This window comes from Danio aesculapii, chromosome 15 (genome assembly GCF_903798145.1).
Source record: "Danio aesculapii chromosome 15, fDanAes4.1, whole genome shotgun sequence".
Classification (NCBI taxonomy): domain Eukaryota; kingdom Metazoa; phylum Chordata; class Actinopteri; order Cypriniformes; family Danionidae; genus Danio; species Danio aesculapii.
In genome coordinates this window covers 42,072,651-42,097,943 of record NC_079449.1, presented here as the reverse complement: position 1 = coordinate 42,097,943, position 25,293 = coordinate 42,072,651, and the positions used below count along the sequence as shown (strand labels likewise).

The window sequence follows — 25,293 nt, the reverse complement described above, 5'->3', positions numbered from 1 at the left end:
TAAAAATACTTGTCTGTTTGTTAGATAATATTCATCTATCTAATTTTCTGAAAAAGTCTTTGATAAAATGCATTTAATGCATGAAGTAATACGTCAACTTATAGATATATTACCATTAAGCACTTTTTAAGACTCAACCTGATTTATTCCTCAATAATTCAGCTATTCTGTGACTGCAATTGAACCACAGCTCAGCTAAAAAGCCGAGCGATGACCTGAGACCTCCTATATTTTATGGGGGAAGCCTATTCATCAGCAAGATCACAAATTTGACTTGGTATATGTCCCTATTAACAGCCGTGTATGTTTAATAGAGCCATTCCCCGTGGGTGTGGGGCCGAGTCTGTGACTAACAGAGCTTTGGAATTAATTGGGCGTCTTGGCATTTTCAGTTAGCAGTCAGCATCTCTTGTGGTGATTTGTGGCACATCGGGTCAGGCGTACAGTTGGAGGGCTCCCACAAATCTTCAGGGAACCACAAATCCTCCTCTCTTCTCTCATTACAAAAGACTCCCGTTCATTTGCATGTACAAGGCTAAACGCAATAGCTGTTTTTCATCAAGACAAACAGAACAGCCTATGTGTGTAGAGATTCACACAATTGTTATTATAGTTGTCTTCTGATACAGTACTGGCCTTTTGAAGGAAGGTCTAAAAATACAAGTGAAAAAAGACCAAAAGGTGTGTCTTTTTAATTGTTAACGCAATTAAGCCATCTGAAGTTCTTAGTTGCCATTTTCCTTTTATAAGTAATTTTCTACATGTTTAATTTCTCAATGACATGCAAGCAAACAACCAATAATAGATTTCAAGAAAGAAAAAAGGAGTTGATTGAATTCTTGTCACGTAAGGCTTTCAACTTCCTACTCTTAATTCCAGGATGCAAAATGGAGGCAAACCCTCTCATATAAAGGCAATTTTCATGATATTAAAAATAACTTTTTGTTCATAAATATATATCAACATAATTATGAGCGTCTCTAGATTCCTCCAAACAAAACAAATCTTTCAATAAATCTAGCATTTTTTCTATACTATGTCAAAAGTTAATGTGACAGCTATATTTGCCAACACAGGCTCATTGTGAAAACGTAGCCCTGCGGGCGTTTCTGGAGACAGCGAATTACGTAGGCGGAGGTACGTACGGCCGCATTTCATTTCTTTAAACGAACGCTACGGGCGGTGTGACGCCGTTCCTTTTCGTGCTTACCTGCTGACCGCTTACCTCCGTATGGACGGCATTCCGGCTGCAACCTGTTTGTCCCGTTAGCGTGCCACGTCCATCGGTGGATTTGAGATGCAGAGAGGAGTTGACCACAAAGATGGGGGTTTGAGTCCGGTGAAGAGCAGTTCCAGAAAGGGGGTAAGACAAAAGCAGAATCCAAAATATAAAACAAACAAGTGAATAGCAAGGTGAGGATGTGGTAAAAAAAAAAAAGTCAGACGAGGGCTTTTATTTTTTTGGGTTGCTTTTGAAACGTGTTGGTTGAGTTTAGGGAAGCAGGTGGGCGGGTCAATCGATAAAATTGGTTGGGTTTAGGGAAGGGGGAGGGTGGGTCAGCCGATCGTTCGCTCAGTCAGTCAGAAAGTCTGTCCAAAAGTGAGTCGACAGCGGCCTCTGGTGGGTTTACGCGAGAACAGCAGGCGCGAATGGCACTCGCGAGGGAAATTTAAGATTTCGAAAAGCTTACACGCCGACCTCTGTCAGATTCGCGAAAACAAAAACTGCAAAAAAACGTGCCGTCGGGACGTATTTCGCGGTCTCCAGAAACGTCCGTGGAGGTACGTTTTCAGAATGAGCCTGGGTTGATATTTGCCGGTGGGCAAATACCTTGTACATAAGTCACGGGGAAATTAGGGAGTAATGTCTTTATAAGTAATAAATAAAGATTATTGATCTTGTTTAAAGTTTTTTGCTTTCATAATACCCCATCTAGAAATAACTTAAACCTTGAACTGATATCTTTACTTTAACGTAGACTTTTTTGAAACATAATTTGATACACAGCAAAATCCTCAGAGTGAAATTAACTTCTCCCACTGGTCCCACGCTCACAAAATGAGTTAAGATAACACTGGAGCAGAGTTAAAGTGCTGATTGAACAGAGAATAATGAACTCCTACTGTTAAAAAGCAGAATCACTGAAGACAACACAAAATTAAAACTGAATTCAGTCATAACCTTAGGCCCTGCTGTACACACAAACATACAGTAGGTATTGTTTAAATTGCAGCTTTTTCTACGTAGTTTGACTGTTCATCCACACAAAAACAAACACTCAAATTTTTGAATCTCTTGTCAGGGTGAAGATTTCAAAAGTGCCAGGGTCTGTGTTTTTTAGAAAATAGAGAAAAAAACTTTTCTTGATTACAAAAATAACATGTGTACATGGCCTTAGAGGAACTCAACTGATCTCTCAAAATCTCAGCTCATTAGGATCATTAAACAACTCCACAAACAGCATCAGCAACTTCACTTATTGTTTTGTTAGACATCACCATTGTGAAGAGCAGTATTTACTTAACTTGGGCTCTTTGAGTCATGATTTGTTATGCTATTTTTTTCTTTGACGGCTGTAATTTTGCAGTCAAAACTATTTCTAAATTCAGTTCTAATTTCCAGCAATAATAATGAAGTGTGGTCAAAAAACTGAGTTATATCCAAACACACGTCCTGTTCTTATGCTCCATATGGTGGTGCAGACGTTTCCAAAACCCCACAGATTGACAAATCTAAACTTGTTTTTATTAAAATAAATATGCATATAATAAGTAATACTGCTAATAATAATAACATTATGCTAATGCAGATTGTCATGAATAAACTGAAAAAAGCCCCCCGACATGAAGAAGGCATGGAGGTAGTGGTTTTTATATTTATGTAGTAAATAATATATATTTAAAATTTTATATATATATTTTTTTATATGTCAAGATATTTGTGTATTGCTGTACATCCTGTGTGTATTAAGCGTTTGAACCTGCATAAGCACATAAAGTAATGTGCTCTGTGCTGGACTTGAGACTAGGTTTTATTTGGTCAATTGCGCATTGTATTTCAGTTCCTCAAAATAGCAACGCACCAACAATGCGCCTTAACACACCTCCTTTATAGACCAGCACACCCATGAGTCCACAAAGTGGTGCAAATTGATTTGATATTTAAACAACGTGGCACAAAATGAAAATAAGGGCTGCGCTGGCCTGAAAATAGCAACAAATCACGCCAAACACATCTTGCATGTTCTTGTGCCTGGTGCACGATAGGGCCCTTTATCTCAGAAGACAGAATAATAACAATATGTTTAAACAGTATGTTGGCTTTCTCAAGCCAACCTTATTACAAATTTACACAGGAGTTTGTATCCCTACAATGCATGTAATCTACCTTGATTTAGAACTGACATCAAATTGACAACTAACATTTGTGTCAAAAAATGATTACAGGAGTGTTTGGTGTGTTTTTGACTAGTGGAGCTCTTTAGTGTTTGGGCTTTCAGTAGTGACCTTTACATACTGTAACACTTGAAAAGTTTCCAATTACTAGAACTTCATCATGTCAAGCTGCTTTGACGCAATCTACATTGTAAAAAGCACTATAAAAATGAAGAGGAATTTAATAAAAAATAAAACATATTGTTAGGGTTTTAGTCAAACATACAAATAGAACGTAATTCATTTATGAATAAGAATAATAAATGAAAACCTATCTAACATACAGTTGAAGTCAGAATTATTACCCCCCTGAATTATTATCCCCCTTTTTATTTTTTCCCTAATTTTTGTTTAACAGAGAGAAGATCTTTTCAACAAATTTCTAATCATAATAGTTTTAATAACTCATTTCTAATAACTGATTTATTTTATCTTTGCCATGATGACAGTAAATTATATTTGACTAGATATTTTTTAAGACACTTACAGCTTAAAGCGATACTTAAAGGCCTAACTAGGTTAATTAGGTTATTTAGGCAGGTAACAATAATTAGGCAAGTTATTGTATAATGATGGTTTGTTCTGACTATCCAAAAAAAAAAAATAGCTTAAAGGGGCTAATAATATAGACCTTAAAATGATGTTTAAAAAAAGTTAAAAACTGTTTTTATTCTAGCCGAAATAAAACAAGTAAGACTTTCTCCAGAAGTAAACATATTATCAGACATACAGTGAAAATTTTCTTGCTCTGTTAAACATCACTTGGGAAATATATAAAAAAAGGAAAAAAAAAATTGAAAGGGGGGCTAATTTTTCTGACTACAACTGTACATCTAACATGCAATAGTATTGGTAGAGTAAATAGTCACATTATTGCTCATCAACACCATCATTTTTCAATGTAACACTTCTATGTAATAATTTTGACCCTAGTTCAGATTCTTGCCCATTGTACATATAGAATTTTCAAAGGGTTTTTAATAAAAATTAAAATTAAAGGGACATTTAAAGGCTTAACTGTAGGGTAATTAGGTTAACTCGGCAATTTAGGGTAATTAGGCAAGTCATTGTATAACAGTGGTTTGTTCTGTAGACAATAGAAAAAAGATATTGCTTAAGAGGGCTAATAATATTGACCTTAAAGGGCACCTAGGTTAGCCCTTTTTTTCAGATTTAATATAAGTCTTTTGTGTCTCCAGAAAGTGTGTGTAAAGTTTCAGCTCAAAACACCCATCAGATTTTTTATTATACCTTTTATTAAATTCCTATTTATACATTTTTGCACTGGGTGGCGGTTTTGGTGTACTGCTCCTTTAAGGCTAGTCCTCTTTGCCCACCGTTTCTACGTGCCTTTCTGCTTGCCTTGATCTCCTCCCTCGGAAGCGTCAGACAACAGACAGACTTAAAGGAAGCAGATCTCACGTAGCGTTTGTGAGAAATACTACAGTAAGAACTTTACCAATTAGTATTTATTGTGCAGTTGCATGGCAGGGTCACACAAAGTTCACGCGTGCACACACACATCGAAGCAGACACACACAGACACACAAACAGACAGACAGAGCGCCCTTTTAGCTTTGTACTCTTTTTGCACGCAAATGTGATAGGATACAGGTTAATCTCCACTGCTGTATGGATATCTGTTAATGTACAAAATAAACCTGATTTAACGTCCACAAACCGGGATTGAAGCGTCTTCTTTTATAATTGTTCTGACACGCGGCTGTGCTGATAAAGTAAAGCTAAGCTAAATCGCTGTAATTCATAACACATATGCTCTGTTTTAAAACATTTTAAACATGTGAAACTCACTCTTGGTCACATTTGATGATGATTGATGATCCTATAGCAAACTGAACACGCCTTTTATTCCCGGTTGCTTTGCGCTCGTCCTCTCTTGTTGATATGATTATGCACGTGACTACCAGGACATGTTAATACGCAGCTGTCAATCAATTCGGTGGGCGGGGGGACCGCACTCCTACGTAAAGTTGCGGTCGATCTGAAAACTGCTCCAATTGGTTCACCGTTTTTTATGTTGCTAAATTGAAAAAAAAAGGACTGGGTGTGTTTATTTCACCCCAATATGTCTATACACCATGCACAAATATCTGTCCAAACAGCTTGAAAAGTAGATTTTTTACCATAGGTGCCCTTTAAAATGTTTTTAAGAAAATAAAAACTGCTTTTATTGTTGCCGAAATAAAACAAACAAGACTTTCTCCAGAATAAAAAATATAGGAAATACTGTGAAAAATTCCTTGCTCTGTTAAGCATCATTTGGGAAATATTTGAAAAAGAAAAAGACAATAATTTTGACTTCAGCTGTATATACACTTTCTGTATAGCTTTCCTCTACAGATTAGCTTGGCAAGAGAATCAGGCGCGGGATGTAAATCAGCAAGGGCTAAACGTGCGTCAGCCTCTCGGACGCAGGATTGCTCACAAAGCTTTTCGTTAGAGGCATGGCCAGCCATACTTCTTCCAGATTAAACACTGTCTCATAGACAGTAATTTTCCCTGCCTAGACCTCCTGCTGGAAGAAAATAGAAAAAGAAAAAAATTGACCCAGCTGACAGAGCAGAACTGCTGTCAAATGACACTGTCAGGCCCAGACACTTACTGTTTTCCCCCTAAATACAGTTTAATATAATCTGTAATCTTATTTGAACTTGAAGATAATATTATATGTGTATAGCTCAGAAATTATTATCAGCCTAGTGTGTTACTGTTTACATGCAGATATTTAAGCAAATATATTAAAGGGTACACAATGTCATAAATACACTTTTTATGTTAAGTTATTAATACGTTTTTCATGTAAATGTTCATGTAAATTTTTTTTAATGTCTTTAAAATGCCTTTAAATGTCACTTTAAGCTGAATACTAAAATATCTAGTGAAATATCACCTGCTTTGAATGTTATCATTCGATTGAATGGACGTTATCAGTAGTTATCAGCTGATAGATATGGGCCAGGAGGGGCCTTCTGTTCCTACTGTTAGGCTCAGAAGGCTGTTATCATCCATTCACATGGTTAATCAGCTATACTAATAGAGAAGACTCCAGATCCAGATCTGTTTTTACATTACTGTGACGGTTGGGTTTAGGGTTGGGGTTTAATAAATAATATAAATAATTATCGTTAACTTCTAGCCGCAGCTATATGTGATCTAGAGATCTGCGTAGGACAGTTTCTGTTTAACAGAGAGATTTTTTCAACACATTTTAAAACATAATAATTTTAATAACTAATTTCTAATAACTGATTTATTTTATCTTTGCCATGATGACAGTAAATAATATTTGACTAGGTATTTTTTAAGACACTTCTATACAGCTTAAAGTGACATTCAAAGTCTTAACTAGGTTAATTAGGTTAACTAGGGGGGTTAGGGAAATTAGGCAAGTTATTGTATAGCGTTGGTTTGTTCTGTAAACTATCGAAAAAAAAAATTGCCTAAAGGGACTAATAATTTTGACCTTAAAATGGTTTTTAAAAAATTAAAAACTGCTTTTATTCTAGCCGAAATAAAACAAATAAGACTTTCTCCAGAAGAAAAAATATTATCGGACATACTGTGAAAATTTCCTTGATCTGTTGAACATCATTTGGAAAATATTTAAAAAAGAAAAAAAAAAATTAAAGGGGCGCTAATAAATCTGACTTCAACTGTATATTTATATATATATATATATATATATATATATATATATATATATATATATATATATATAGATATATATATATAAATATATATATCTATATATATATATATATATATATATATATATATATATAAATATATATATATATATATATATATATATATATATATATATATATATATATATATATATATATATATATCTCGAGAGCGCTATATTGTTAGACCGCCCACTCCCTTTCAAATTACATCAGAGTTACAAACTAATACCATGTTTTATTGTGAAATTTATTCCAGCACTGCAAGAAGTCTGGTCAGGTCAGCTGCAGGAATGCAGACCTCTAATGTGATCTACAGTATAGCTAATTAACCATATGGATGAATGATAACAGCCTTCTGAGGCGCAGATGGCCCCTACTGGCTCATATTTATATGCTGATAACCACTGATAATGCCCATTCAATATGTATATGAATGAGTGATAACATTCGAATTGGCTGAAAGTATTATACTGTCATCATGGCAAAGATAAAAGAAATCAGTTATTAGAAATTTGTTTTGTTGTGTTTAAAAATATGTTGAATAATCACTTTCTGTTAAACAGAAATTGGGGGAAATATACAGGAGGGCTAATAATTCTGACATCAATTGTATTTTCAATTTCCACCAAATTCAAACAACAGATGGCTCCTTTTAACAATTGTACATTTTCATATGAATGACGTGGTATGAATTTTAGTTTGTTTTATTTGATTTAAATAGCTTCAGTGTTCCCCTAATAACCGCATTGTGTGTTTAGTGCAGGGTGAAATCTAGATTTTCTTTTAAACCGAGGACTCTAAGGTCCATGACATGATTTATGTGGTTTAGTATAAGACACCAGTAGCCTTACACGCAGTAAAGCCTTTACAAATGAATTGCTGTGGTCATGCAAATTCTCTGAGAGAAAGCGATGAGTTCTATACAGTAATTACCCAGCTGTCTATAACAATTCACTGTTTTACCTTTTGTTTCTTTTTCCAGAGTGAATAAAAAGCCCATAATGTGGGCTTTTAAAAAGACAATTTAGCTGTCACAAATTTAAAAGTCACATCAACCAGTCAATTATGAACCATCAATCACTTCAAAAGAAAGCAATCACTGTCTGCCTTTAATGAAAAGAAAACACAAAGCACACATATAAAGTGGCCCAGAAAAGTATTTGGACACATAAGTCACACATGAAATGTGTGAATGCAATCAGAACATTTAATTAAACATCAAACCAATTCATTTGAATTTAAAAGAAAGGGCATGAGCTTGCTTTTTATGCAAAACATTTTACACATTTAATTGTTTTAACTGCTAAACCTACAGTAATTTATTTTAGCACCAAATTAACATCATCATCATTATTGGGAAAAAAGTTATCCTAAACCTAATGTGTTACTGTGACATCCTCAGCTCGTTCCTGCTCAACCAATCACCGCTCTCCTTTACAAACCGCCTCCATCCAATCCCGCGAACCCTCACTGGCTTTCTAACTACTTGCACCTGTTCCCCTTCATCAATAGACACTTTGGCTGGTATTGAAGTCAGATGGTTGTCTTCACCATCGCTCCTTTGGCTTCTTCTCTTCTTCCATGGATGTCAACACAATCTCACGGCAATTCGTAACTTTTTTTTAGTGGCTAATTCGTACGATCTAATTCGTACAATTTAGTACGATTTGCTCATCCTCCAATGACGGTTGGGTTTAGGGGCGGGGTTAGATGCCACGCCTCTTTTTTAAAATCGTACCATTTCCTACGACTGAACTCGTACGAATTCGTATGAATTAGCCACTAAACTGTCAAAACGTAAAATACTTACGTTTTCTCGTGAGATCAGGCTGGATGTTCAGATCCTTCACACTGATTAAGGGACGTGTTTACTCTTACATGTTTTTTTCTAGAAGATCTGCCATTTACTTGATGAACTGTGTGTCTGTACTCTCAGCTGCTGATGTTCCCAAGAACGAACTATATGTGAGATTGCTTACATCAGATGTTTACATTACTAGCTGTTGAAGAAGATCGCTAACAGCTCTGACACCACTCTCCCACTTCCTCATTGATTGATTGTTAGTTTAAACTTTATGTAATACCCTAATGTATAATTCTAAACATTTCCACTTAGATTGTGATTTTCTTAGCATTTAATGGAGAGACAGAGAAACAACTTAGGTTTACTTGATCATCCTTATATAACTTTATAAAACAATCAGCTTGAGCATTAAATGAAATTTGATCAGCCTTTTGAGGAAGCATTTATTTTCTTAAAGCATTAAAAATGAAAGAACTAAAGAACCCATTTTATATCAGCAAAATCGTTTCCCATGGATTATCAAAATAACCTACAATTTTCTATATTTAGTCCTTTATAGAGTTATTCTAACAGGAGAAAAAGAACTAAGCATGTTTCACAAATTTTTCTGTGAAATAGTTTTCACTATATAAAAAAACGTACATGTGTTATTTTTTAAAAAAAAGGACAGTGAACAAAATTAGAGAACATTTTCAGATACTGGTGTTTATCTGCACTTGATAGCAAATTCTGTGACAAACCCTTTTTAACTAGCAGCCAAACTTTCCAGACTTCAATGATTTTGTCTTTCTATAGTGACTGAAAGACAGCAGGTTGTTGATTTCAAGGTCAAAGAGACCCCGTCTTCCATAGGTACTGTTGCTAACTTGGACAAACAGAGTTGATAACTGTCTAATAAATGGCTGACTTTAGCAAATGTGTGGTTATGTTTGCAATTTCTGGTTTACTTGCAAAAAGGGCAGAGTGACAGTGAAGCACACCAAAAAAAACAAAAAACAAAACTAAAACATGTTTGGTCCAGACCAAAGCAAAGGAACTAATAGAATATAATGGTGTGACTTTTTACAGTGCACATTACAGTGTACAATTGTGAATAAATAAATGTAGGCGATGTTAGCAGAGATAAAAGCACAGCTTACTTTAGAACAAATGTATTTATCCTTGTTGATTTAGGTCTTGTTTGAGTCTAGGAAATGCAATACAACAATTTCCATTGCCATTCCTCTTAAGATACCTGAAATTACTTTTGCAAGTTCCTCAGTCACATTATTTTACCATTTTTGTTGCATAAACACAATGAAATGGATGAGAGCTTTGAATGTTCCAGTGTTTCTCAATGACACCGAAAGTGCACAATGGGCTCTATTTTAGTGATATAGGCGCAAAGTCATTAAGGACTTGTCCAAATCTACTTTTGCTATTTTAAAGACACAAAATATGGTTTGCACCATGGCGCATGGTCTAACAGGGTTGAGCTTATTCCCCTAATTAGTTTTGGATATGTTTTGAGCATAAACCAATCAGAGTCTCATCTCCCATTCCCTTTAAGAGTCAGTTGCCATTGCCATTTGCTAGTTACATGGTGGACTTTGTAAGTAAAAAAAACTGAACACTTTACTAGAGAGAAAACAGTTAAACAGACCATTTGCAGCGCAAATGCATGGCTTTTGTGGATAAGGAAATGGTGTTGTACACACTCCACTGAAGACATTAGTTAGCCTACATATTTAATTTGTCTGTTAAACGCAAAGATTTGATTCAAAACTATTTCTAAATTCAGTTCTAATTTCCAGCAAACATGTAAATGAACAGCAATAACGAAGTGTGGTCAAAAAACTTATATCCAAAGTTATATCCAAAAATATGCCCTATATGGTCTAAAACCCGACAGGTGGACAAATCTAAACTCGTTTTTAATAAACAAATTGTAAAATGCATATAATAAATAATACTAATGATAATAATAACATTATACGAATGCAAGTTGTCATGAATAAACTGAAAAAAGCCCCCCGAGATGAAGAAGGCATGGAGGCAGTGATTTTTATATTCATGTAGAAAATTATAATTTTTTTGTAAATATTTTGATCCTTTAATTCTTTTTCATTTGTAAAGATATTTCTATATTGCTCTACATCCTGAACTAACGCGTTCTGCGCTGGACTTTAGGCCTGCTTTCAGCTGGTCTATTGCACAGTCTATTTTAGTTCCTCAAAATAGCAATGCACCAACAATGTGCGGTAACACACCTCTTTTCTAGACCGACACACCCATGAGTCCACAAAGTGGTGCAAATGGATTTGCTATTAAACAACATGGCGCAAAGCGGGAAAATTCCTGTTGCGCTGGTCTGAAAATAGCAACACATCATGGCAAACACATCTTGCGCCTTTTTGCGCCGGGTGTATGATAGGGCCCAGTGTCTGAGTTCCAGTCCCTGTGCAACTGATCCTCAACTGCCATTGGCTTACTACTGCTGGGAGGTTGTGTGGTGTGAAAACTGGTCCAAACATCACTATAGTAATGAAAGCAAGTTTAATTTATTTGGGTTTAATCAACTGGAAAATTCTAACCTAAAATCCCTTGTGTTTAAAATGTAGAAAAAGGATCTGTCAGGATTTTGGAGGGTGACCTGTCAGTTCAACGGGGAGTGTTTGTCACCTTCCATTGCCAAGCTATTGGTTGGTATCCGGAGCCTTCGGTGTTGTGGATGGTCAATGGCACCAGCGTTGACAGAAGTGACTACAACACCAGCAGTATTCAGGAAACCAACAACCTGTTCAACTCCACCAGTGAGCTTCAGTTAAAAGCAGACACCAGCACCACAGTCGAGTGTTGGGCATCTGTGTCTGCTCCTCTGTCTCGGCAAAACAGCAGTGTCAAACTTACTGTAGGTAAGCATGTGGAAAAAAAACTAATAAGCATTATTTGGGGAAGCTTTTGTTTATTATGAAGACAGCTTTGCCTTTTAGCTTACCAATTAAATTATAAAAGACAAATGATTTGATATTTGCACTAAAAATAGTAACGAATAACCTAAATGCTAAAAAAAAACCATGATCATAACACAAATTTAAAAGCATAAATAAATGGAAAACACCTTTCAATTGCAAGATAATGGGAATTTTTTTGTCAGGAAAATAAAACATAGACAAACATGAAATGAAGAAATACAGATTAAAAGTCAACGAAGCTAAGCCAAAGCAGACTGAAGTAACAAATTAATTTATTATTCAAACAGACATAAATTTATGAGTTAAATCAGAAAGTGCTCTTTAATATACAGTGCATTCGGAAAGTATTCATAGCGCTTCATTTTTTTCCACACTTTTTTACATTGCAGCTTATTCTAAAATAGATTAAACCCATTTATTTCCTTAAAATTCTACACACAATACCCCATAATGACAATGTGAAAAAAGAGTTTTTGAAATTGTTGCAAATTTATTAAAAATAAAAAAGCTGAAAAATCACATGTACAGTAGTATTCACAGCCTTTGCCGTGAAGCTCTAAATTGAGCTCAGGCACATTCTGTTTCCACTGATCATTCTTGAGATGTTTCAGCAGCTTAATTGGAGTTCAACTGTGGTAAATTCAGTTGATTGGACATCATTTGAAAAGTCATACACATGTCTATATAAGGTCCCAGGGTTGACAGTGCATGTCAAAGCACAAACCAAGCATGAAGACAAAGGAATTGTTTGCAAACCTCCGAGACAGGATTGTCTTGAGGCCCAAGGCTGGGGAAGGTTACAGAAATATTTCTGCTGCTCTGAAAGGTCCAATGAGCACAGTGGCCTCCATCATCCGTAAGTGGAAGATATTTGGAACCACCAGGACCCTTCCTAGAGCTGGCCGGCCATCTAAGCTGAGTGATCGGGAGAGAAGGGCCTTAGTCAGGGAGGTGATCAATAACCCTATGGTCTCTCTGTCTGAGCTCCAGCGTTCTTCTGTGGAGAGAGGTGAACCTTACAGAAGGACAACCATCTGTGCAGCAATCGATCAATCAGGCCTGTATGGTAGAGTGGCCAGACGGAAGCCACTTCCCGCCTGAAATTTTCCAAAAGGCAACTGAAGGACTCTCAGACCATAAGAAACAAAATTCTCTGGTCTGGTGAGACTAAAATGGAACTCTTTGGAGTGAATGCCAGGCATTATGTTTGGAGAAAACCAGACACCGCTTATCACCAAGCTAATACCATCTCTACAGTAAAGCATGATGGTGGCAGCATCATGCTGTGGGGATGTTTTTCAGCAGCAGGAACTGGAAGACTAGTCAGGATAGAGGGAAAGATGAATGCAGCAATGTACAGAGACATCCTAAATGAAAACCTGCTTTAGAGTGCTCTTGATCTTGACTGGGGCGACGGTTCATCTTCCAGCAGGACAATGACCCAAAGCACACAGCCAAAATATCAATAGAGTGGCTTCACAACAACTCGGTGAATGTCTTTGAGTGACCGAGCCAGAACCCAGACCTAAATCCTATTGAACATCTCAGGAGAGATCTGAAAATGACTGTACACCATCGCTTTCCATCCAACCTGATAGAGCCTGAGAGGTACAGCAAAGAGGAATGGCCAAAAATTCCCAAAGACAGGTTTGCCAAGCTTGTAGCATCATATTAAAAAAGACTTGAGAATGTAATTGCTGTCAAAGGTGAATCAACAAAGTATTGAGCAAAGGTTGTGAATACCTCTGTACATTTGATTTTTCAGGTGTTTTATTTTTATCAAATTTGCAACTATTTATTTTTTTCACATTGTCATTATGGGGTATTGTGTGTAGAATTTTGAGGAAATAAATTAATTTACTCCATTATGGAGTAAAGCTGTAACATAAAAAATGTGGAAAAAGTGAAGACCTGTGAATACTTTCCGGATTCACTGTAACTGCATTTTATCACTTCTTATGGTTTGTTTTGTGTAAAGACAGCATGTACTGTTGTGTAATATTTTCTTTTATAATGTATTGGTTTGCGCATATAAGATCTCCATGTCCCAAAACTCTCCCTCAAGAATGGATTTACTGCCTTAAATGCTGCTTGAAAATCTGTTTTAGGTTGATCTGCCCGATCATCCACATACAGTAAAACCAATGGCATAATTAATTAGACAAGCACTGATGTGTTGGCCAATAATTAGTATCAGCCAATAGAAGCAATTTTCTGCTCAACTGGGCATTGGCTGATTAGTGATAATTACATAATGTCAATCACAGAGGGAGGAGAAAAAAATATCATGCTGTGTGTAAAGAAAAATATATATCATATGGCTAAAAAATGAACAAATGTGTTTTGCAGTGGCACCAAAATCCACACAGGACTACACAGTTGTGATCGCTGTAATAGTGTCGGTGTGTACTATCATTCTGCTGGCAGTTCTCATCCTGATCCTCTGCTACAGAAAAAAACTGGCGAGTAAGCAAATGGCTTTTGCATTTTTCTTGAAAATTCTCTTTAAAGCTTTCCTGGAAGTTATTAAACCATTGAAGCATGTCAAAGTTATGTTTACATCCAACCCATTAATCTGTTAGTAATAGGAACGATGGCTCAGTCAGACTGAAAAGTCTTCATGTGGATACCTTAATTGGTCCTACTAAGCTCAATTTGTATACAAAGTCAGATTGAAAAAGATTCTAAAGACCTTTTCTAATGTGAACAAGATAACATGTAAACACTTGCAGTTTTTGTACAACAAAGTGCCATAAATGACTGTTATGCTATTCTAAAATTCTCCTTTCACTTGTGAACTAGAGCAGAACAACATCAGATCAGTCCTCTCAGCCACAAATGCTTATTTTGGCCAAGAGAATGTGCACTTTTTATTTATTTATTTATTTATACATTTTTTTAGAAATACAGTATAAGCAATAAACCACAAAGCTGAAAATAAATTAAAGCTAGGTTCTAGAGTGGGCTTTTTAAATTGTAGACTAACTGATATTCCCACTGTCCAAACACTGACCAGATCTAATCTTAATCTAATTTTATGTTTATATGGCATGGTCTCTGGTGAAAGCTGTGGTCTGGTGTATTCCATTAAAATTAAATTAATTTATATTCATTTATATTAAATTATAATTTAATTAAAATCTCCTGCTCTGTTCAATTCTACTGACAAAAAGAAAGAATGGTAGAATAAACATAACTAAGACTTGAAAATAGAGGAATCCAAAAATATGTAAAAATATCATGAAGACAAAACAAAACAAAAAAAAGCTTAGAGTGAGAACCACCCTGCATTATTAAAAATAAGCTGAATCAACACAATTCTTGAGATTTCATTGGGACAACTTAATTTTTTCAAGTCCAATCCACATAAATTGTTAAAAGTGTTAACTTAATCCATTTGTGTTGGGACAACATGAATGAATCGTGTGGAACCCTGCATTTTTTACAGTGTGATGTCGCCATTCATTAGAAGGGAAAACAGAAAGCAAACACATGCATAAACATATAAAGATAAATATAATAATTAAATATGCAGGAGCAAAAACACTTACCAGGAGACAAGCGAGCGCCACTCAACGAGGACTTAATAATGTCTTAATGTCTTCCGCCAGCTCTATCAACACTGCACTGTTCTTGTGTAACCACACACACACATAAACATGAAAAAGTGAAAAAGAGAAAGAGAGAGAGAGAGGGCTTGTGAATAAGGGTGGACAAATCAAACACTTACAGTATATTGCCTCTACATCAAGATAATTAACATTACTACACTGTAAAACCCTAAAAGTTAAGATAACTCAAACCATGTGAGGAAACCGATTGCAACAAACCATTTAAATTCAAAAACTAATCCTAATGAGTACTGTGAACTTAATCCAGTTGAGTAAATGAAGCAATCCGAGCACAGTAAAACCCGATAAATGAAGAGAACTCCAACTGAGTACTGTAAAACCCAATAAGTCAAGGCAACTCAAACCGTTTGAGCAAACCGATTGCAGCAAACCAGTTGAGTTATAAAACTATTCTATGTGAGTACTGTGAACTTACTCTATTTAAGTTGGAGTAATGAGGTATTTAATTAACTCATTACCATCAACACCGAGTTCAAAACTCTTTTCAAATGAGTAGACTTTCAGTAAATTTTGAGTTAACTACACTCATTTCATTTGAAAAAGTTGGTTTGTGTGTTCATTCTCCTTAGATTCTCTTCTATTTTTGTTTTTGTGATTAATGTCTATTGATAGTGTGTTCCTAAATAATGTGTGTGTTTTCCTACCATAATATTTGAGAAAGCGCAGTTGTAAAAAAGCAGTGCTTGCTGTAAATTGGACCAGCAGCAAGGACACATTTTAGTAGGTTGAGCTGTCAGCAGTAAGGGGCAGTTTAAACGTTTTACTGCACCTTTCACTTGTCGCAAAAACTGCTTAGACATCATTTTAGAAAATGGAATAACCATTTAACAGGAAAACCCTTTTAACAATGTCGTTGTTCTAAATGTTCTCTGTTAATATTTTTACTCATATGTCAAATCACACTTTATTAGTGGTTAAATAAGAGAAATATTTTACTAAGAATTGTGACAACACTGAAGACAACAACACATGTTCTGTGTACTTTAAATCTCTGTACTTTAAAATGCAATTGAAACAGACTTTTTGACCTAGGAATTGTATAAGAGGTATTGCGTACTGTCAAATTTACAAAGGAGAATTGTAAGCTTGTTTTTGAACCTTTTATTATATATTTTACATTTATTCATTCATTAATTTTTTTCATTCATTTTTTCGGCTCAGTCCCTTTATTAATCCAGGGTCACCACAGCGGAATGAACCGCCACATTTATTTAGATTTTATACAAAATTTATTTGAGCATATTTTACATACTTAGTTAATAAAATCAAAAGAAATTAAAGAAAAGATGGAAACAAATATGAATATTATTATTAAGAACATTTATTTAAGGAAATTCACAAAGGGCACTATTTTAATGGTCTAGGCACAAAGTCTAAAGCAATAAGTGCACGTCTGAATCCAATTTTGCTGTTTTAAGGACAAAAAAAATATGCTCTGCAGCCTGTCGCAAGGTATACCAGGGTTGTTTTGATTCGCTTAATGAGTTATGGATAGGCCCACAAGGAATCTGCACACGCAGAATTCTGCAGATTTTCCGCAGATTTCCGCAGATTTTTAGCCCATCATTAATTCTGTTTATTTACTTGAATAAATGTGCTTAAATCTATATTTATTCAGCTTTTTAATTAATTACAGTAATATTATTGACTAATATGAAAATGTTCATCTGATTTATTTACAATGCAGTTTGTTCAGTAATATTTTCTGTCTTTTAGTAGATATATTAAATGAGAGACTTGCTTTGTTTACCAAATAAAGTGAATCTAATTGGATTTGCATTTTAAACATTAAATAAAAGTTAAAAACATATTATTTTTTATTTCACATATTAAGGTTTTAGTTATGATACTCCCAAAATAATTCAGCAGAAATCCGCAGATTTTTAGCAAAATTCTTTGCAGAAAAAGCAAAAATCGTCTACAGATTGCGTCTGGCCCTAGTTATGGGTGTGTTTTGAGCATATTGTGCAGTAAACCAATCATAGTCTCATATCCCATTCCCTTTAAGAGCACTTGCTATTTACATGGTGAATTTGTAAGCAGAAAAACTGAAGGGACAAACTGACTGCTTCACTAGCAAGAAAACAGTTTAACAGACCATCTGCGTAAGGATAAAGAAAGAGCCGTCTCCATTTGGCCTCTTTACTTTCTCTTTACTTTACTTTAATTTCCAGCAAACTAATAAATGAACAATACTAACAAAGTGTGGTCAAAAAGCTGAGTTATATCCAAACACACGTCATATTCTTATGCCCCTTATGGTGATGCATAAAAACCTCTCCAAAACCCGACAGGTTGACAAATCCAATCTTGTTTTTATTAAAACATATATAAATATGCATATAATAAATAATACTGCTAATAATAATAACAACACTATAATAAAATGCAAATTGTCATGAATAAACTAAAAACAGCACCCGGACATGAAGAAGGAGGTAGTGTTTTTTTATCTATGTATTAAACTAAATTTTTTTAATATGTAAAGATATTTGTGTATTGCAGTACATCCTGTGTGTATTAAGCAATGTGTAAGTGTTTGAAGCAGCATAGGCGCATAACTAATGCGCTCTGTGATGGACTTTAGACCAGCTTTTTGTTGGTCAATATTTCAGTTTATTAAAATAGCAACACGTCAACAATGCGCCTTAACACATCTCCTTTATAGACACCCATGAGTTCAAGTAGCACAGATGAATTTGCTATTTACACAATGTGGTGCAAAACGTGAAAATTACTGTTGCGCTGGTCTGAAAATAGCAACAAATAGCGCAAAACACATCTTGCACCGGGTGTATGATAGGATCCAATAAGTCAGTATACAATATAAAGTATTTTAGATCTGAAATACTGGAAAAACTAATAGATACAGACAGACAGATGCAGCTGTGAAGTTTGTCGCAGTCTCTTATCTCTTATTGCACCAGCTAATAAAATGTCATTGCTAGTCAACCTTATAACCAGTTGACTAGTGTTGCCTTAGGCTACAATCAGAAATATCAAATCACATTTATGTTGTTTTTTCCCTCTCTCCACAGAATCAAGCTCTGAAAATAAAGCCAGGTAAGGCATGTTTGTGTATGTTCGGTGCATGTTTGGGACTTTAGTATCATTACTTGCCTAAAAATGTAGAGCAAATAGAGTATTTGACCTTTTAGAAGACCTTTCAAAAGTACTTATGAGTAGTGAGTTTTATGCTGTAAAAAGCTGATGCATTTACATGTAATTTGTGGATGTGTGTAAACGTAACATTCTGTAGTGCATCTAGTTTTTGCCCAGCAGGCACACAACCTCATAAGACGTTAATATTAGGTTAGATTTAGGTTTTGATGTCAGGTGACCAAAATTCAAGTCTAGCCAGTGTCTAAGGACAATCTTATTTTAATGACTAATAACGACGTCAAATGACATTGATATTTGGTTAATTTTAGGTTGTGGGAAAGAAAGGGACCAAAATTCAACGTCGAGCCAACATCTTAAACCGACAACATACTGATGTCAAATACTGTCATTAATTTGTCAGGTATGCCAAACCAAAATCAAACATCTGATAGATGTCATAGTGGAAACATCCACACAAGGTCAAGCTGTAACATCCTTAGACATTGATATTTGGTTGATTTTAGGTTGGACGTTGGACATTGACTTATTTCGGCCTGATGTTGGGTTCTGATGTCAACCCGATTTTCATTTCCAAACAAAATGCAACATCTCCACGACGTTGGGGTACAACGTCAATCTGATGTCTTGTTGACGTCCTGTGCCTGCTGGGTGTTTAAGGCCATTTCAAGGTCAATGCATGTAAAGATTTTAGACTTCTTCTTGAACACTTTTAATGCTTCCAAACAGTTTACAGTTTACAAACAGCAATTATAAACCACCCATGTCTTGATGTAATTCATTATGATGCGATTTACCTTCTGTTCCATTTGATTGGACAGTAATTTGTTACTTTACATCACTGGAGCCTACTAATTACAACAATAAGAACTGAATCTCATAAATCGCTGAAGCACTTTGCTGGTTGTAGAAAATCTAAAGCAACCCAAAACAAAAAAACCCAAACATGACTGGCTATGAATTAGAAGTGTGTTTCAACAGTCGTACTAACAGCTTCGATATAAAATTAACCATCAAAACAAGTTATCCATAAGTAACAAAGGGCTTAATAATTCTGAACACTGCAGGTAATTATTCCATTCCATTTCTAGGCATGCAAACACAATCATTTCCCAATAACAAGAATTTAAACATCATGGTGTGCTTAAGGCCCAAACCCAATTCTACCCCTTAGCCCTTCCCCTTACCAATTCTCATTAGCTTGAAGGAGTAGGGCTAAGGGTAAGGGCTAGATAGCCTTCGAAACTGTGATTTTTCAGGACCACACTCGAAATCAAGAGGTAAGAAAATTTCCCAGAATACACCATCTACAACGACAGCATGGCTGCATTTTTTTTGTCATTCTTACAACACACAAGCATGTTTTAATACACCCATAATGGCGTTCGCGTTTTACCGTCATAGCAAAAAAAAAACGCTAAAATAAATAATATATATAATTTCGATATCTATAATCCATAATAATAACTCCTGTATAGCAGTCCCACAACATTCTGTCACTCGATGACACTCGAATACCCTGTCAGAAAAGTCTAGTGGTCTGGGAGTGGCCTTTTTACAGTGTGTGCTATAATGTTAATGTTGTTTTCGTGTGTTTACATATATAAATATGGCCATGGTGTAAATACACAGTACAGTTAAAAGTTTATTGCCACATTAAATCATTTTAATAACATGATATATGCCTTCAGTGATTTCCTGAAGATACACACCCAGAAATAACACAACTGGAATAACTACAGCAGTCGCAATCGTCAATCTCATATGAAGTTGGGATGATTATGATGACGTGTGCAGGTGCTGTAGTAGTGCCCCATTTCTTAGTGGTAAATTTTGAAGCCCTTCCCCTTCACACTCTGTTTCAAGGGCGAAGGGGTAGGGGTACAAAAATAGAATTGGGATTGTGCCAAAGTGAACCCTTTAGGTTCACAGACCCTAATTTTAGGGCCACCTTAAATTGGCTTTGTCAATTTTCTGTCAGTCAAGTGCATGCTAATTTTTCAGTTTATTTTTTGACCCATCAAAGTTTGTTTTAATCCATTTATGTCACCTAATCACAGGTTTCTTGCTGCTTTTGCCTTTGCTTGCTTACTTGGAGTCTGTAGATCTGCCCCACAGTTGAATAACATCCTTCAACACTGACATTTGTATCAAACAGGACAGAATCAATACTGAACTTCCTCTGTTTGAAATATGACATTGCTATCTTCTATAGAAGACCTTATTGCTGAATTGAACTTATTTCACACGGCCTTTTTTTTTATCTCTGTAAAGCTGCTTTGACACAATCTGTATTATATAAAATGAAAAAGAAAGTATAACAATAATAACTGTTGAATTTATTGTTTTTCTTTAAATTGTGTGTACATGAATGAATGTAGTGTCCTATTTTTTAATATAATTGTCTTATTTTGTATTGGTAAAAAACTCATCGTGTATTTCATTTATCTTTCCAGTTTTTACTCTTCATGGGCTGACAATTTAAGCTGTGAGAGGAGGTCTGTTGCTGATGAAACCAGTGGAAAAGTGAATCTAGGATACAACACTGAAGACATAACAAGTAACAGCACTGAAATACATCTCAGAACACAGCACGTTAATCAAATTATGTGTTAAGTAAAAAGAAGTGGGGATGATGCTGTCTAGTTACGGTGCTTAGCATAAATGATTGGTGAACCCTTATAAAAATGAACAATTCTTTCCAATTCAAAGTGAATATAGCCAATAATTGTTGGTGCACCTAAACAAAGCCATAACTTTATCCATTAAAAGGTTGGTCACCTAACATCTTTAGGAATAGTAAGATTATTCAAATTAGTTATAGTTATAGTAATAAAAAACTACAACGTTTCAACTTAACTGAATATTTTTTATGTTTCTCTTGATTTTTTTTCATTATTAAACATATTAACTTGAATGTACTCAATTTTGGACTGTGATCTTAATTTTTTTATCTGTTAGATTAGTTGGCTGTGATCCTACAGAAAACAATAACAATACTAAGCAATCTGTGTGGGAATGTGATCAGTGTATGTTTAATCCGTTTTTGATTAGCTTCATGGTGCATGACGCGGATTTGTAGTTCATAATGTGATAGAATTGTAATCTGGGCAATCTGCATGCCTGGATCTCTGGTGACAGTAATATATTTTCATATATTTTATTATATGATCTGAAATATCACAAATGCTGTGTGGTTATATTCAAAAAGATAAGTGCACAAAAATGTAGTGTAAACAAACATGCTGTAAAATAGCACTAGAACCAGGTATCATACAACTTTTAACCCTGAAAAACAGAGTAAGTTACAGAGAAAACTAAGAACTTAAAAGGGAACAATTGTGCAAAATTTAAGTTACATTGCATCTACGTACCAACTAATTCTCATTTGATTATAAGTAGACTGTTAGGTTGGAGTTAGGCTTGCGGTTAGGGTTAGTGTAAGTTGGCATGTTCTTACAAAGTTTCTTATAGTCAGTTAAATGTCTGTTTAGCAGCAGTATCAACAGATATTAAGCAGACAGTCTACTAATACTCAAGTGGACCATCAAAATAAAGTGTTACCATTCATTTTTACGCTATGTTTGTGTACACACCTAACCCATTCACATTTTCTATTTACACATGTGCAGAATCTGCCACATTACAGTAGCTTAAGTGATTTCAACCATGATTTGTTTGTCTGAGGCAAGTTTGGGAAATCCTAAGAGACTTCAATAATTCTTGCCTACAATATGTGGTCTTTGATCATTGGTTTGACAGGTACAGTTACAGCTGATTATTGGCTGTTATGATCAAATTCTCCTTTCATTGAGGTTTTGACAGCATCAGAGGATTTCAGACACTTTCCTGCAGTATGACTTCAGCTACAACGAGCATCAAACCAAAAACCAATAGTAGCGTAGGACATCATGATGCAATCAGCATGAAAACTGTGAAAAACTGTGTTCTTTGGTTTATCATTAAGGCCTGTTGTGGGCAAAATTAATATTGCAGCTTGTTTATGTTTGCGGTGAGGTGTCATTTTAGAAAGTGGGTTACTAATATGTGTCATGGATGGATGACGATTGTCATGATAGTCATTATTTACTCAAGTGCAATGAACAATTTATTTTCATTTTAATATACAAACACACAGTAAACATGATTTCTTTCCAATCATGTTTATGTGAACTGTACTGTATTTTTTACAAGGCCCTGACAGTCTATGTGGAACAAGATGCAAGGCTTTATTGTAATACTGACGGCACCTGTGTTGTCTGAGCAAACTGAAGCAGGTGTGCTGAAGTAGGCTGGAAATAAACTTTGAAGGACAATGGGTTACCAAGAGCAGGGATTGAAGACTTTTGCTATACATGACATGATAATCAAAAGCAGGCAGACAAGGTGCAGGCAGGAGAAACCAGGGTGGACACAGAGAGAGAAGCCAGTGAAAGGAGAACAGAGTCAAGCCTGGAAAAAGGCATATGCCAAGAGTTGATGGAAGGTAGGGTAACTGGTATGGGGTCATTCACACCAGAAGCGGCTTGATCAAATAGACTGTGCTATTCATGAGTAATTAGATGCGTTTTAGATGCGTTTACTCACTCATGTTATGGGAGGGGCTTCTGTCTGCCTGGTGACTTCAGTTTCATTGCTAATGTTAACGTGGATTTTATTGAGAGAGTAGCTGTGCTTTATGTGCTTTAAAAGGCTGAAAAACAGCATAGATTTGTTCAGTGCCATGTCTGGGTCCATTAGATCCTTTAGAGATGCACCCAGCTATGTGAGTTCATTACCACCTCCAGAAACTATACCTGGATGATGGAAGTTTTCAGCGGTACTTCTGACTGAACCAGTCCCAGTTTGATGAGCTGTTGTCTGGTGTCAAGCAAGAGAATTTTCCTTCAGGACACCAAATACAGGCGCAACGTTATAATCATGCCTCTAGTTAAAATCAAGCGATTTGCACAAACCACACATTAATTACTTCAAACGTCCAAAACGCTCTGTTTGTCATATGTCACTCTCTCGAATTGTGTCAATCATGCCACCTCATTCGTGCAAATAGTGCCGCAGGATGTCTAGTCGCGTCTTTGCCTTGACTAACATGTAAATCACTTGACACTTCATTCGCATCTGTTGTGAATGTACCAGTAGAGACCAAGGAGAAGTTGAGGGGACGGAGGCACTGTTTACCCTGGTGCATTTTTGTTTTGAAAAGCTAAAGTTTTTTAATGGTTAGGTCTGTCGTTCGCACTACTTCACCATTTACTTAAAAAATTATTTGAGGGTTTTTTAACCTTTAATGGATAGGAGAGTAAATTGACAGGAAGTTGTCGGGAGCAGAGAGAGAGGAAGGACTGATAAAGGACCTTGAGCTGGTACTCAAACTCAGGTTACCGTAAGCACCTTGGTGATATGTGTTGATGCACGTAACCACTAGGTTACTGTCGTCAACAACTTCGCCGTTTTCTACTGGCAAAAATGAAGCCTTTTGAAAATGCTCAAGACCTAGTTTGGAAATGTTGGTGTTTTGTTTCAGTATAGATGGACTGAAAAAAAAAATGGAGGCTATCCACAATCACTCTCTAATTAGTCTTCTGGACAAGTATGCATCTTTCCCTAATTCGTAAAGCCACTCACATATGACCATACATAAGTGGTACATTGCAAGAATGGATGCTGGCAAAATGTACTCATTCCAACTCAATGCCATACTCAAGTGAGAAAAGTATCATGTGTTTTGCATGTGTCATGTGTTTTGCAAGTCTGGATGTGGAACATTTTCATTCTAAAATACCGTTTTAAAATGAAAATGTACTAGCGTGATAGACATTTTAAAGGGATAATTAAAAACCCTGCCTCCATATGCTTACCTTCCACTTGGTCCAAACCTATTTGAGTTTCTTTCTTCTGTTGAACTCAAAAATATACAATTTGAGGAAAACGTTGGAATCCGGCAGCCTCTGGCTTCTATAGTATTTTTCTTCGTACTATGGATGTAAATGAATACTGGTTTTCAACATTCGTCAAAATATCGTTTTCGTGTCGAAGGTTAAGACAAGGTGAGATTTTTAGTTTTTGAGTGACCATCCCTTTAATTCAAAACTGCACGAGGAGAATAATGGAAAATCAAACAAGCTTAAATAGAACACTGCAACCAAGCAGGGCACTATACATTTAACCTTGACAAGAGCAAACACTGAACAGAGGACGTAAACACACAAACGTATTGGAAATCAAATCAATAATACTTACAATGAGTTAGAGACCTGAGAACAGAGGAATCTCGGTCAAGCTGAGGAACACCGATAGTGAAAACAGTGTATTATACAACCCCAAATCAGAAAAAGTTGGAACAGTATGGAAATAAAAAAGTAGTGATTTCCAAGTTTACTTTGACTTGTATTTCATTGCAGACAATATGAATACAAATATTTCTTGCTTTGTCTGGTCAAGTTCATTTTATTTGTAAATATACATCCTTTCCTGTCATTCAGACCTGCAACACATTCAAAGCAAAGTTGGGTCAGGATCAATTTAGGGCTAGTAATCACCTAAATTGGTTAAATAATGATGTGATTTGAAACAGGTAATGTCAACAGGTGATTGTTATTATGATTGGGACAAAAGCAACATCCAAGAAAGGTCTAGTC

At 35.6% G+C, this 25,293-nt stretch overlaps 1 protein-coding gene across 2 annotated transcripts in view; it reads left to right on the top strand.

The window, feature by feature from the left end:
• igsf5b (immunoglobulin superfamily, member 5b) overlaps window positions 1-25,293 on the top strand; it is a 47,514-nt gene that overhangs the window by 17,908 nt on the left and 4,313 nt on the right. Inside the window, exons 4-7 of one of the 2 annotated variants that reach the window (XM_056473450.1) lie at window positions 11,550-11,843; window positions 14,253-14,369; window positions 18,574-18,598; window positions 21,112-21,215. In XM_056473450.1, coding sequence (XP_056329425.1) covers window positions 11,550-11,843; window positions 14,253-14,369; window positions 18,574-18,598; window positions 21,112-21,215 — 540 coding nt within the window. The remainder of the gene's footprint in view (window positions 1-11,549; window positions 11,844-14,252; window positions 14,370-18,573; window positions 18,599-21,111; window positions 21,216-25,293) is intronic. The other variant, XM_056473451.1, reaches the window with a different exon arrangement.